Source organism: Vulpes lagopus, chromosome 24 (genome assembly GCF_018345385.1).
Source record: "Vulpes lagopus strain Blue_001 chromosome 24, ASM1834538v1, whole genome shotgun sequence".
Lineage (NCBI taxonomy): Eukaryota > Metazoa > Chordata > Mammalia > Carnivora > Canidae > Vulpes > Vulpes lagopus.
The window spans coordinates 25,302,787-25,317,452 of NC_054847.1; the positions used below are offsets into that span (position 1 = coordinate 25,302,787).

Here is a 14,666-nt window from a genome sequence, read left to right on the forward strand (position 1 = left end):
ATATTTGGATAAAGAAACTTTTAAAATACATTTTGTTTTCGGTTGTGTTGGCAGTAAAAGATCCCCTTTGCATTGCATAGCATGCACCAAAAATGCAAATGTACTGCTGAAGTACTTACATTTTATCACTGTTTGAATTTACTAGACTGAAAACTGAACTGTTAGCTCTTTCCTCAAACCCTCAGAATATAGTAAATCTAATTATGTTTGTTTCTTGTACTTTGAAATGTTTCTTTTTATAATTTTAATAATGGTTTATTTATAATGGCAGAGAAATATATTAGATAGTACACTGTGTTTGGGCTAATTCATATTTCTTTGTGTATGTTAACAAATTGTGATGTTATATAATACATTCATAATCAAAATATTTAAATTTAAATTAGGATGAAGATAGAGGTCAAGGACATTACTGGTTTTTTGGGTTAGTTACAAGTGACCTTATATTTCTAGATTACTATTTCTGTGGCAACACTTCATAGAATAAATATTTGGAACTTTATGTAAGTAAAGAACATTGCTAGGGTGTTCAGATAATTAGGCAAACATCAGCTTAACTGTCTTTTAATAGATACATAAAACAGAGGACTATTTGGAGGCTATTTTGAGCCATCCCAAATCTTACATGCAATTTTACTTTAAAAAAAAGAGCCATTGGCTCTGGTAGTCTGTCAAATTCTAATGTGGATAATTAAATTCCTCTTATTTTCTAATCTTTCAGTTCTCATAATTGCATATCCTTGGATAGTTCCTCTCCTTACAGTTGTAAAACATCGGAACGCATCTCACTCAAGAATGGTTGTATTGCAGCACTGAGTGATGTTGCATCTTTATATAGTTTTTCTAAAAATAAATGACAAGTGAATATATATGTATGTGTATAATCGAAGATTTCTTTAAGACTCCGAGATCATTGTCATTAAATTTTGCCATAAGAATCACTGAAACCTTCCGAGTGAGCTATTTTGGGTAATAATTGTCACTTGAATGATAGAATTATAGAGACATCCTGAAGCATGATTTGTGATTTTCTGAACCTGTGCCACATTTCAGTGTTCACCTCCAATTTAGAGCAAGTAAGGCTGAGAAGAGGTGACTAGCTCCTGATTGAGTATTTTGAAATGTCAGTCCTCTCAACCTCTGAAGCCTTGCCTGATGTGTGACAGTAGTCGGGAAATGTTCATCTTCCAGTTGAAACAAAAAGTCAATACAAAGGGAAAATCTTCACAGTTCAGATTGATGGCCTAATACAGAGAGCGTGTCCACACCCACTCTAATCAAATTCGTCTCTAAGTAGCCTTTTATGCGTGAAATCAAGAGCATTGCTCTGTTTCTATAGGGTCACACTCTTCTCTCGCAATTCTGCGGGGGAAAAGATGCACTGTAGTGAAAAACATATAGTTACATGTTAAATATTGCCAACTACTTAATAGCTCTGAGAGTCTGAAATGGGGATGTTCACTTGGTAAATACTTTCCATGAGAGGTTCAAATATGTAAATAAACTTTTATTCTAATACACTCCTTTTGTGAGGGAAATTAGTCCTTTATTACTTTCCTATAGATCTTTATGATAGGAAAGTAGAAGTAGCCAAATGTTATTCATTTGAATGACCTTTTGGAAAAGTCTGCATTAGTCTCTTTGGTAAATAATCTGTTTTACAGCCCTCCATAAAAGGAAATCAAATATAGAGATACTATTAGATTTGAAAAAGACAAACAGGAAAGAGCCAAAAGTGCAGAATGAATTCTGACACACCCGGGTACATTTTTCTGAGGTTCTGACTTAAGTGGATGCTGTCTGCATCATTCTGAACTTCCTGACTTGCTTCTTCTTGACTTGGAGTAATTCGGCTTTAGTCCTACTCTGAGTTAATCGTTCTATTATTACAACAATAATGTATTTGTTATGACATGAAAAAACAGTTTATAGAGAGCAGTTCAAAATGATTCTAGTCTCCCAGTTCCCAGAAAGACAATTACTGGAATACAAGAAAATATTTTGGTGTATTGAAGTGTGTTTTTCAAACAGTATATATATATATATATATATATATATATATATATATACATATATATGCAGTATATATATATTTTTTTCATTTTTTAATGTAAGAGATCTACTTTATATGGTTTGCTTACCTGTCGATTTTTTTTTTTTTTTCAGATCACAACAGTTTCAGGAAATGAATTCCTTCTACAGTCAGATATTGACTTCATCATATTGGATTGGTTCCACGCTATCAAAAATGCAATTGACAGATTGGTATGTATTTGTTTTGGCTGTTACCTTTATTAATTAAAATGTTGTCACTTAAATTGTGTTGCTTAGGCATATAATACACACATTTAAATGGATCCTCTAGATTGAGAGATATTAAGTTATTTTAAGTTTAGATAGAGTCCACTAAAACCCGATTCAACAGACTTGATTTGTAGAGCTGAATATCATTTGATTTCTCTCTTTCAAAAAACACAGCGCATTCATTTCCCCCACTGAAATAACATGGACATTCATTTACTAGAAACTGTAAAAAGCACACAAGCACTTAATGACTACTGAGTTTTCACATTTTCAGTTTATGTAGTCTGTAATACATATTCTTGAAAATAAATATCAATGTATTTAATTAAGCCCATGCTCACTCTTATAACACCAGGAAATAATAATCCTTTGTACTGACTTTCATTATCTTTCCAGTGACACTAGATTGTTCTTCTCATGAAAATTATCAATCTAAAACTTCATAAAATTACCCTAAATCGTATATTCAGAGTATATTTTTAAAGAATCAAATTATTTAAAACTACCATTGTATACTGATTCTAGACCAAACATCTAATTTTTGGACACTAATATTTGCAAAATGTTGAGAAAAAAACTATCCTTGAGAGCTTTGTATAAGGTATAAAATAAAATAGGGAATGACAGCATTTTCTGTGTGACTTTATTGCTTTTAACTGCAGTCTTCCTTTATATCATTTTTGGACTAAAACCTTAAAAAATAACAAATTGACTTTTCTCCATCATCCATATAGTCCCCTCATTCAGGCATGCTTGACTGCTCACACCCACATCCACCCACCCACACACAGAGTTTGTTGTTGTCATTAAGAGTAGACTCTGGAGTCAAACTGCCTGAGTTTGAATCCTGGTTCTATCCTTTGCTAGCTGTGTGGCCTTAGGCAGTTTACTTATCTCTTTTGGCTTCAGTTTCCTTGTCTGGAAAGTAGGGCTAATAAATGATATCTACCTCGTAGTATTACTGTGATGATTAATTGAGTTAATACATGAGCAGTGCTTGGGGTAATGCACAGTATTTAGTAAGTTTATATATATGTACATGGCTATTATTAAATTTGATTATTGAGCTTAGCATAGAGGCCTTTTTCTAAAATAATTATCTTAGTTCAATCTTCCCTTAAAATCTAACATCAAAATATATCACTAAGCTATTTGGTGAATCCTTTCTTCCTTGTAAAATTATTCAGTCTAATTGTTAGTTATTTCCAGCCAAAGGATCCAAGTGGTTCATCAAGAAACCTGGAATTATTCAAAATCCAGAGATCCTCCAGTACTGAATTACTAAGTCACTACGATAATGATACAAAAGAACAGAAACCAGAACACAGAAAATCTTTAAGTAAGTATTTTTTTTTTTTACTTGCTGATTTTAACTTTGCCTAAATGCAATGCTTATGAAATATAAATGCATTGAAATAAGATTTCAGCCAAACTCATACTACTCATGGAATATTCGTAGCCATTTCCTGGCCAGGGATTCATGCACTGGAGGGCAGTCTGGGTGCTTTGCTCACGTCATTGTTGGTAATGTCTTTTGAGAAAATAATTGTTCCAAGGTCATGGTCTCTGCTTACAGCAAATCTCTGAGTCTCTGAGTAATATCCACAGTGTTCAGATTGGTGATTGATTTTAAAAGTGGGAAATGTCAAGCATCCCCAAACCTTGGTATGCGGAATATTTGATTTCCATACATTAAAAGATGTGTGAGTGACCACCACAGTTGGACCAACTTAAATCAATAGGCTATGCAACCTTGCATACTGTCAAACCACCAAAAAAATTTAGAAATGTGGGAAGTGAATTACATGAATTACATGAATTACATGATCTCCAGGGTCACATCGAGTTCTAATATTCTGAAGAAATGAATTTGGAGTAAAAAGGGCCAATCTCATGATATAGCGATCTTGAATACACCTCTCAACTTTGCTCATTCTGTTCCTCCTCAATGAAAGGAGATTATGAAAAGGTGTCCAACATATCTCACAGCTGGTTTGAGTTTTGGCTTCTTGAAAGGTGTCTCCAAAATCAAAGCAGGTGTCTCAGGAATCAAAGGAAACCAATTTCTCAAAGTGTCAAAAATTATAGTACTTTTCTTGGATCATCTATCTACCTAGCTATCCTCAATCTTCTGAATCACTATTTTTTCTGCCGTCTCCCTATGATCTAATATCAGAGCTAGTTACTTTCTAGCTTTTTGAATTACAGAGAACTCCATAAGTAGGGAAGGGCTTCTAACAGAATATCTACACATGTACATGAGTACATGTGCTAAATGACTATATGTGTATATGCATATATTTGTGTGCATTAGGGAAGACTCTCTCTATATATACACACATATATGTATGTATATATAAACATAGATGCACTCTCACACACATACGACAAGAAAGAGAGAAGCTATTTATATATAACATATCTTCCAGAGCTAAATTATTGGGATCTTAAAATTATCTAGAAATAGCATGACAACTTTGAGTAGAAGCACCCTTTCAAAATTAAGTCATTATTCAAAAACCCATACCATAATTTCAGCAACTGCTAGAAACATATTTAGCTAGCCAGTTGTGTTAAGTTGGAGTTTAAAATGATCAATGTTAATGTCTTAAACTGTATGGTGCTTTGCAAATTAAGTTATTTGTGGAGAGTTAGCCGTGCCCTTTAAAAAGATTATTCCATAAGGTGGTACAGTTTGGAGTTATCTCATTTAAATGTTTCCCTTTAATTTCTGGTCATCTGGTGAAGTATCTTTTACTGATGGCAATTACTTAATATGGGATCAAATTTAAGGTAATATTTTAGAATTAGAATTCAGTTGTGGGTATGTTAATGTATCCATGTGAACATTTTGTTGTATATATAATAGGATGTATGAGGTAATGACTGGTAGAGGCTTGGAGGATACCTGGACGTGCTTCTAGAGCCTGAAGGTTGGGAGAAAATAAAGATTTGTAAAAGTATCTGAGAAACATTGAAGCAAATGGATTCTGTGTTCAGCGATAGTCACTTGAAATCTTTAGGATGATACTGGGGAGAAAATGTTTCTACAGATAGAGTACCAGCTCCTCCTATTTAGAATTTATTTTTGATTGGGAAAGATAATTATTTGTGTATTTAGGGCTTAAATTCAATCCTGGTTGGAGACAAGGGAAGAGACATATGATTATTCTACTCATGTTCAAATGTACCTAATTCTCTAGGGACCTCATCTTTACTTTTTCCTTTGCAGTTCAAAAATAATGACAGCTAGCAACATTAAGCAGGCATTGTTCTAAATTCTTATTTATGTCGACTCAACTAATCCTCCCACCCACCCAGTGAATCAATTCTACTACTAACTCTATTTTATAGATGAGAAAACTGAGGTGCAGAAAATTAAGGACCTTTGTAAAAGACAAATTATGGGGACAGGTTACAAACCCATGCAGTTTGAGATTACAGCCTGTGCTCTTAGCCATTAGACTACAGTGAAGTGAACAAATAAAAGGTAAACTTTGTATCAACTTTGGACCTGGATGGAAATATTACACTAAAAATGAGATGCATAGAAATAAGTAAATTTAAATAGGGACCCAAAAACATATTAGCAAGAGAATTAAAACCAGATGTCTCTGGAGTTTGATTTCACTATTAAAATAAAGGGGTCATTTAGTTGTAATGCTAGCCCTAATTTTAGAAAATGCTTCATTTCTATATTTTGATGGATATTTATAGCTGTGAGCCCTTTTTAAGTCTTAGTATCCTTTATGCAATATAGGATACAGTTAATATCCATCTATTACTTTGAATTAAGCTCGTTTACTATTTAGGTATTGATTTTCCTTTGAAAGGTATAATGATTAACCCACCCACACCGTATCAAATTAGACTATGCATTTGAAATAGTGACTGGCATATTTTATATTTGATCCTTTTTGAAATACTTCTTCAAGTAGGAAATATATTGTGCAAAACCTCTCTGACCTCAGTCCTAGATTTGAACATCCAAACTTAGGTTTTTAAAACATGCATTTAGTTTTATGTTACCCTTTTGAGATTAAATAATTATGTGGAATTAGAGATTCACAGTATCTCCTTCCTTATTAGTAGTCTAAGCAGGAACTTTATTGTCAGTTTGCTGCCTTTGGCTTCCTGTGCCCTTGATGTTCCCATGAGTTTTGTCGCCAAGATTGTAGACAGATAAAGCCAGAATTACTTTTTTTAAAGGCATGTGAACATCATTAGCAGCTAACAGGTGGTCATTTCATTGTCCAGTTTCTCTGGGTAACATGGGAAAAAATATGTACTCTCAATGAGTGAATTGTGAAAGCTAAGTGCTTAAATATACTTTCCTTTTTAAAATATGATTCTAACCTGCCAACATTATTAAGGACTAATCAGATATTTTAAGATATCAGTTGAGACTAACAGACAAGAAGCCAGAAAATTCGATGTAAGGGCCAAATCACTGTGGGAAATTCAGGACACCAGCATGGGATGAGAGTGGGAGAGCAGCTCTCCAGGGAGGGTTGTTAATGGAAAGTGGAGAGTCAATCAAAGAAAATGCTAGCATATTTTTCCAAGGAAAGAGAAGTATCTTTCACTGATGGCAAAAAGGAAAGGTTCAAATACAAATCCTGCATCAGATAACCTTGGAGAGGTTTTTTAACTTTTCTGAGCTTTACTTTGTAAATCTATAAAAATGGGTCTAATACTGTCCTTGCAGGATAGCATGAGAATTTGAAATTAGATATGTAAATACTTAGCTCACAGCAGGCACTCAATGAGCAGGAGCTCTTATTATTATCCTCTGTGTCCCCAAGCAGATGGTATCAAAATAGGACGTGAGCCTAGGGTAGTGTCTAATGGAAGAATGGAACAGAGCAAATATACTTGACATCCTCTCCCCAAGTATAGAGAAAATAGGTGGAAAGAGTCTGAATTGGATATGGGAGTCATAGCTACAAAGATCTAAATATGAGCAGCTGGTCTTTCTCCTGGCGACTCCCCAGGTGAAAATGGCAGCCAGGGCATTCTCGGGAGCAGCACACCAGGAAATAGTAGAAGGGAGCCAAGAGATACTCATGATTCTTCTATGCCTAGAAGAGCTGGTCATGAAGAAGTTCCAGTTGATGGAAGGGATTCAGCTTGTAGCCATTTCATTATTCCTTTAGGCATAGCTCTAGTTTATTCATTAACTCATGTATTCATTCTTCTGCATTAATCGATATACCTGAAGGTACACAAGTAAAATTCATGAGTTCACTCATTTGCACTTACTATGTTTTAAAATTATTTTTGTATTTGGGTTATGCTTTAGAAGTGGTATACTGCATGCTGATCAAATGCTAAACTGTAAAATCCATAAGTGGAGACCTTGGATAATTTTTATATAAAATTGACACATTTGGCATTATAAACAAACACCCCAAAATGAACATGAACTGGAAGATAAAATCAAAAGGTAAGAGAACTGAAAGAAAATGAGTTTTCTTTAGTTTCTTTTAACTAAAAGAAATTTAGTTTTCTTATGATGTTTTCATAAAAAAGAAATGTGGGTGAAATACTGAAAGTATTCAGATATGGCTTTCCCAGTTGCATCTCCCCTTAGTGATGTGTGTAGGAGGGGTGTATGTAACAGGCTCCAGGGGTAAAGAAAGGAATGGAAAAATTGGAATGAGATATTCATACAATGTAGAAAATGAAAATACTTCTGAACCTTTAATAATATCTTTGTTTAAAAATTTGTCTGCAAAGTAATCATGATTATGCCAAGTGAAAACAAGTCTGTTAGAGAAGGCAGTTAGTTTTTTGTACTAATCTAAATAATTATAACACTGGTCATCCACAACTGTAAGTAGACTATGTTCTCAATATCCAATTGTAAACTGGATGCTTAGATCTTAGCACACTTTCATAAGGAAACCACGGACCAGCCACAAAAGCACACTTGGACCTTATGCAATCATTTAGAATGTTGTTTTTAGGGAACAGCTTGTTCTGAGTTTGTTGCACCTCTGGCCCTAAGAGCTAAGACTTTCCAGTAGCATTGCTTTCCATCTGGTTTCTCTTTTCCCCCTCCGCTACTCCTGTACCAACTCCACCAAAGCAATTAGAATGACCCACCAGAATGGTTTTGGCCAGGAGGTTCCTGGACCCTGAAAATCCTCAGTGGTGTCAAAGAGGGAATGCAGAGCCTCCAAAGCCAGAAGCAAATAGTGGGAAAAAGAGAGAACGAAGGACTGGGAAAGATTTTTTGCAGCATGGGCAGGGAAGTGAGTCCTTGGCAGGGGCAGATGTTCTTTGTACGAAATGTGTGTAATGACAGATTAAGTCTGGTATTGTCCCAAATGTTAATATTTGATGAATCTAGGTGGTGTCTTTAGGAGTGATCATTATACTCCTGTTTTCTGTATGTTTAAAAAGTTTCACAATTAAAAATGAGTACACACACATTCTGTACTACTCATGGTCATAATTCAATAAAAGAATATACATATTTTCTACTCCTGGCTTGAAAATTTCTAAAGATCAAATTTTCTGAATATGAGTTATATTAAGACCTCTTTAAGTAAAAAAAAAAAAAAAAACACTGATAATTCATTATTTTCTTGTTTTTTCTCCAAAAGCTGATATATTTTTTCTCTGACCATTATGGCCTTTCTAGTAACAGTGTAATTAAAGAAATTCATAAGATGTTTATTATCATCCAAAATGGAAAAGTCATACTAGTTTCTTGGATGAATATTTGATTAGCAATTGTTTAAAACACATATTGTGAAGTCTGTTCTGGAGACCCATATAAAGACATATTTTAAAGTTTCTTCTTAAGAATTTTGTATGAAACAGCCTAATCTTGCCAATGCATGAAAATAATAAGATGGATAAGCCATCTGCCAAGAAAATGAAAACAATATTAAAATTGCACAAATAAAGTATATCTCACTCTGAAGAAACAGAAAATCTCTTACCTGGAAACAACAAAAACATCACAGTATTTATACAGAGTAGTATAGGCTATTGTGTTGTCGGACAGACAAAGGTTTTCAATTTGGGTAGGATGGTCAATCATCTGATTCTTGTTTTTCCCCTATAATTGATATTGCTACCCTGGCACCAATTTTGGTCAGTATGCACCTGAAAAAAATAACTATTGAAGAAAAATATGAAAATAAAAATTGCTTTGTTTTACAATAGTCGGAAGACAATATCAGAGGAGCAGTGAGTGTCAGTTCTTTTGTTGATCGTTTTCCACAGGTTCAGGGACTCCTTTATTTCAAAATATTTCTGTAACAGAAGAAAAAATGAAATATTTTAAATGAAAACTTATGGTGCTTAAGAGGGAGCATTTAAACACTGTGAGAAAAAATAGTAAAGATTAGACACACGCTTGATAGTCAGGCGTCCAAACTACTTTGCCAAAATGGTTGTATTCATGAAGGTTACAGGACTTCACTGAGGCACTGTGTGACTATAGCAATTGTTCTGACATGTGTTCCCAAGATAGTTAGCAGCAATCCCAGCTTTCCTGGGACCCATAGATTGCAGTTTATTCAAACCATTCAGCTCTCCATGAATCATTTGATAAGAGGACCTAGTTATAAGCTGAGCAAAGAATATTCTGATTAATCTCTTCTTTCCCGTCTAAGGGGTTGATCTTGCCCTCTGACCTGTGGGTGTCCATTGTCATGTATCTTGTAACATCAGCTATTCTGAGAGTCTATCTAACCCTATCAGCACTCAAGCACTAGATCACCCCATCTCTTCCTGACCCTGGCAGTAACTCCATGACCATTTTTCCCCTTAGATGAACTGCATTTAATCAATTTCTGATTTCATTGGGTCAAATGGCACCTTTCTTTCAATAATAGGCCAAATCCAAAGGGCTTACTCTTGAGCAATATTTCCTTAGCATTAATACACTACTGTGATTGTAAACAATATAAAAAGTGCTCTTTGATCTCCTCTGAAATTTCCCCTCCGTTTATTCTATGACTCCAGAATGGGTATATATTAACATTTCCCTGTGAAATTAAATGTATAATATTTGTTCCCTACTGTCATATCAAGTTTAAAGCATCTTAGCTAAACACAATACATAAGGTATTCTTATAGTGAATCCCTGTGCAGACAAAAACATTCTTTTGAATGCACATGGTCACCTCTTTTTGTATATAGAATTTATTTGGTCTACTCCTTTTTGTTTCTGGAATATAGGAGCTATGTTAACTCTCTTCAAAATGGTAAAAGAAAGTAATCTGCTTTTTAATGCATTTATTTGGGTGTCCCAAATAGGCCTAATAGTATGCTTAGGGGAAAAATGATATAACCTGAAATTTTCTTGGACAATAAGCTTATTTCTTATTACTAATCGTAAAACCCACATCCATGCAAGGAAAATCAGGTATTGCTTTCACCCAAAAGTATGAGATGTATTCAATAATACCAACTGTGTCTATCCAAATTAAATAAAGTGTGATCTATAACATTAGGACTCTTAGCTTCCTTCAAGAAATGTCTCATGAGTGACTTGTGGAAAGGTAAATCAGTCTGCCAATTCATCTTTCCTTGATTATTTAGATAGAACCTGAAGCCAAGTACTCCTGCTACTTAATTTCCCTAATATAAATAAATATATATTTTTTTGCATACAAAATTAATTGACCTAAAAAAGTAGAGGCCAAATGGGAGATGCAATGGCTAAATAGAAAATGTAAGGACTGGGACTGTGCCATTAGAGTTGATGTCCTCCAAAATTGAAGTCAAAGGTTAAGAGCAACTTCTAATCAAATGACTGCATTGAAATGGTTCAAGTAAAAGTTCCTCAACAGAAAACTCTTCATGACCTGTGTCCTTGTCTGCAGATATTTCCCTCTACTGCCTGACCCATGATTTATATTCCAGAGAGACATGGTACTTGTAATCCCTGACACACACGACTCTCTGCTGACTCTTACCTTTAAGTCAAGATCTTCCTTTGCTAAACTAACATTCTTTGAGACTCAGCTCAGGCCACATCTTCTTCAGAAAACTTCCTGGATCTCTGTGATGAGTTAGATGATCTTCCTTGGTTTTCTTATAATGTTCAGTCCATATCTCTATCATTACAACTACTGAAGTGTGTTACAGTAAGCTAATTAAGTGGGTCTATCTACCCACTAAGCTACCAGACTCTAAAAAGGACTCTAATTTACCCTTATATCTGCTACTTGCAGAGTGGCTTGATAATATCTGAGAGTATTCAAAATGTGTAGTATTAAATTAGTTAATAAAAGAATTAGAATATTCAATGTCAACATATTACTTGTTCTGTGCTAAAAATGATGAAATTTCTGAAACTTGTTTAGGAACAATAATAAATTGTTCTTTGTTCTGATTACTTGTACTGGTTTGACATTTTAAGGTCACTATATGTCTCTCTCAGTTTTCTCTTAGAACTTTAAATCTCAAAGCAATGGTATGTTTTCTGCAGGTCACATGTACTGTGCCTAACAAAATCACATACAAATAAGTGCTTTATTCTGTAGTGAGAATAAAAATGGCCAAGACCTTGCAGGAGAGGAAAGGAGAAATCCCAATCCCTTTGCTTAAAGTTACTGTCCTCTCAACATCTTTCTCTCATGCATTCTAGCTTCTATTTTACTTGAGAGAACAACTCTGGTTCATTTTTACTCTTTAGACTTTTCTATAGGCTCTGATGTAGAATTTGCAAAGCTCTATTGAAAACAAGAAAAAAGGAGAAACTTTTTAGGGTACCAAAAAAAGAGTAATAGTAGTTTGGATAATTTGGGGATTTTTTGATAGTTTTAGAAGACTGAAAAATTTTCTTTAAGGTCAGCTTACTTACAAAAATCTGACTAAACATGAAAGTTCAATGCCAACCCTTTTCAAAAGGTTGTATGGTTATTGTATCAGAAATTTGAGTCTAAGAGTCACAAAATTTAAGTACAGCTCTTACCTCTGAGATACACTAGTTATAAGATTAGAACAAGTTTCTTAAGTTCCCCAAAAATGATTTTCCAGATAAATATAATGGATACTTTTTACATAATATAAGATTAAATAAATATATAAATATGTATATGATTCATATATGATCTAACAAATATATTAAACCTAATGATAATGTATATACTGAATCTAAAATATATCCAAGAACTTTGTAGATCTATATTATAATATAAATATTAGCTACAATGATTTCTAAATGAATCTACTCTGAGTAAAATGATCATGGCTTTTGTTTGTGTGCTATTAATCCATCAGTTCTTCTCTTTAGAAATACAGCAAGAATGCACTTTGCCAATGATTTAAACAGTCAGCAACCTAGGTTAAACAAATGCATGATTTACCAAAGGCTTAGTTTTTTTTAATATCTTCATCATGCTATTGACTCATGGCATCAAATATACTTTTACTTTATTCCTTATGGGATTCTGAGTGTTATGGGTAATAAACGCTCCATTTTGCCATTCCTGAATGTGTGAGCCTGATGTTATAGCATTCTCTAGAGATTAAGCTTCACCAAGTGTCAGTTGCCCTTTCCATTCTTGTATAAAATGGTAAAATGGTGCAATAGTAGGATTTTGACAGAGTTGTATAATTTTACTTAAAAGAAATAAAAGAGGGATCCCTGGGTGGCACAGCGGTTTGGTGCCTGCCTTTGGCCCAGGGTGCGATCTTGGAGACCCGGGATCGAATCGCACGTCGGGCTCCCAGTGCATGGAGCCTGCTTCTCCCTCTGCCTGTGTCTCTGCCTCTCTCTCTCTCTATCTGTGTGTGACTATCATAAATAAATAAAAATTAAAAAAAAAGAAATAAAAGATTTCATTTTCTTTTAATAGTTTATATATGTATAGATATTAGAATCAAGCCAAACATCATAACACATATAGTGATAAAGAGATGCCTTTTTTCACTAGAGTAAAAATATCAAAACCACACGAATATAGAGCCACTTATAAGGAATAAACTGAAAGATGCTAAAAGTCTGGTCTCACCAAAATGCACTCCATTGATAGGCTGGCAAGCATGCCTAGATGCATGCCATGTCTAACTCTATCTGAATTAGGAGAATTTGATATCTAGGAGAGGCAGTTCTATCTGTGCAAGGTTTCAGTCATTTACTGAAGCCAGGATCTTTCTATTCCATTAGACTGCAAGTGCCTGAGGGCATGAACCTTCATACGATGACTCCTCCTCATCCCTATTACCTAGAACAGAGTCTGAAATACAGTGGTGTTCCATATTAAACGTCTCAGTGAGTGAGTGAATAAATGACTGAATGACATGAAGGGAAGAAATCAATTGCAAATTTTATGTTATGAAGAATGAAGGGAACGTTTGACATGTAAGGCACTGATTTTTTTTCAGGTCCCTTGGCAGTTATATTTCTTTTCTAAAAAAATATTTCAATTCAACTAAGTAGTATGTGTATTATTTGTTTCAGAGGTAGAGTTCAGTGATTCCTCAGTCTTATTATATCATGTGTCTCCCTTAATGTCTATCCCCAGTTACTCCCTCCCCTCTAGCGACCCTCAGTTTGTTTTCTATGATTAAGAGTCTCTTATGGTTTGTCTCCCTCTCTGATTTCATCTTGTTTTAATTTTCCCTCCCTTCCCCTATGCTGTTTTGTTTTTTTTAATTCCACATATGACTGAAATCATAATTGTCTTCCTCTTACTGACTTATTTCACTTAACAAGATGTCATTTTTTGATGGCTGAGTAATATTTCATTGTATGTGTATGCCACATCTTCTTTATCCATTCATCTGCCAATGAAATATCTGGATTCTTTCCATGTTTTGGCTATTGTGGACATTACTGCTATAAACATTGGGGTGCAGGTGCCTCTTCAGATCATACATTTGTATCTGTGGAATAAACACCTAGTAGTGCAATTGCTAGGTTATAGGGTAGCTCTATTTTCAACTTTCTGAGGAATCTCCATATTGCTTTCCAGCACTGGAACTGCACCAGTTTCCATTCTCACCAACAGTGTGAGAGGGTCCTCCTTTCTGCATATCCTCTGAGGCACTGACCTTTTGAGAGGTGTTTTAGTTTTGCTTCCTCACGAAGCAGTTCCTGAGACAAGTATATGAGTGTACATAATATTTTTTGGAAATTGAGCCCTAGAAACAGATAAGACATCGGGGGGCGGGGGGGGGGGAGAGGATAGCTAGGGAAAGGAAGGCAGCCAATAAAGGGAAAAAAAGGCATCTGGAATTTAACACTGCTCTGAAACTCTGGGACATCTTTTCAGATTCAGAAGAAGGGAATGACAGAGAATAAATAAAATGGATACTTATTAGACAGGAAAGAAAGAACTATAGAGAACAACATGCTGAAGAGCAGCAATAGATTAGTGAGACTAGAGTGC

At 34.6% G+C, this 14,666-nt stretch overlaps 1 protein-coding gene and 1 long non-coding RNA gene across 3 annotated transcripts in view; one reads left to right on the forward strand and one right to left on the reverse strand.

Moving 5' to 3' along the window:
- ARHGAP15 (Rho GTPase activating protein 15) overlaps positions 1 to 14,666 on the forward strand; it is a 610,515-nt gene that overhangs the window by 300,855 nt on the left and 294,994 nt on the right. Inside the window, exons 7-8 of the mRNA XM_041739999.1 lie at positions 2,167 to 2,265; positions 3,514 to 3,643. Coding sequence (XP_041595933.1) covers positions 2,167 to 2,265; positions 3,514 to 3,643 — 229 coding nt within the window. The remainder of the gene's footprint in view (positions 1 to 2,166; positions 2,266 to 3,513; positions 3,644 to 14,666) is intronic.
- LOC121482155 overlaps positions 3,695 to 14,666 on the reverse strand; it is a 41,746-nt gene continuing 30,774 nt past the window's right edge. For both annotated transcript variants that reach the window (XR_005985520.1, XR_005985521.1), the window contains 2 exons: positions 9,258 to 9,573; positions 3,695 to 7,519 (listed from right to left, as the gene is read on the reverse strand). This is a non-coding gene — a long non-coding RNA (uncharacterized LOC121482155). The remainder of the gene's footprint in view (positions 7,520 to 9,257; positions 9,574 to 14,666) is intronic.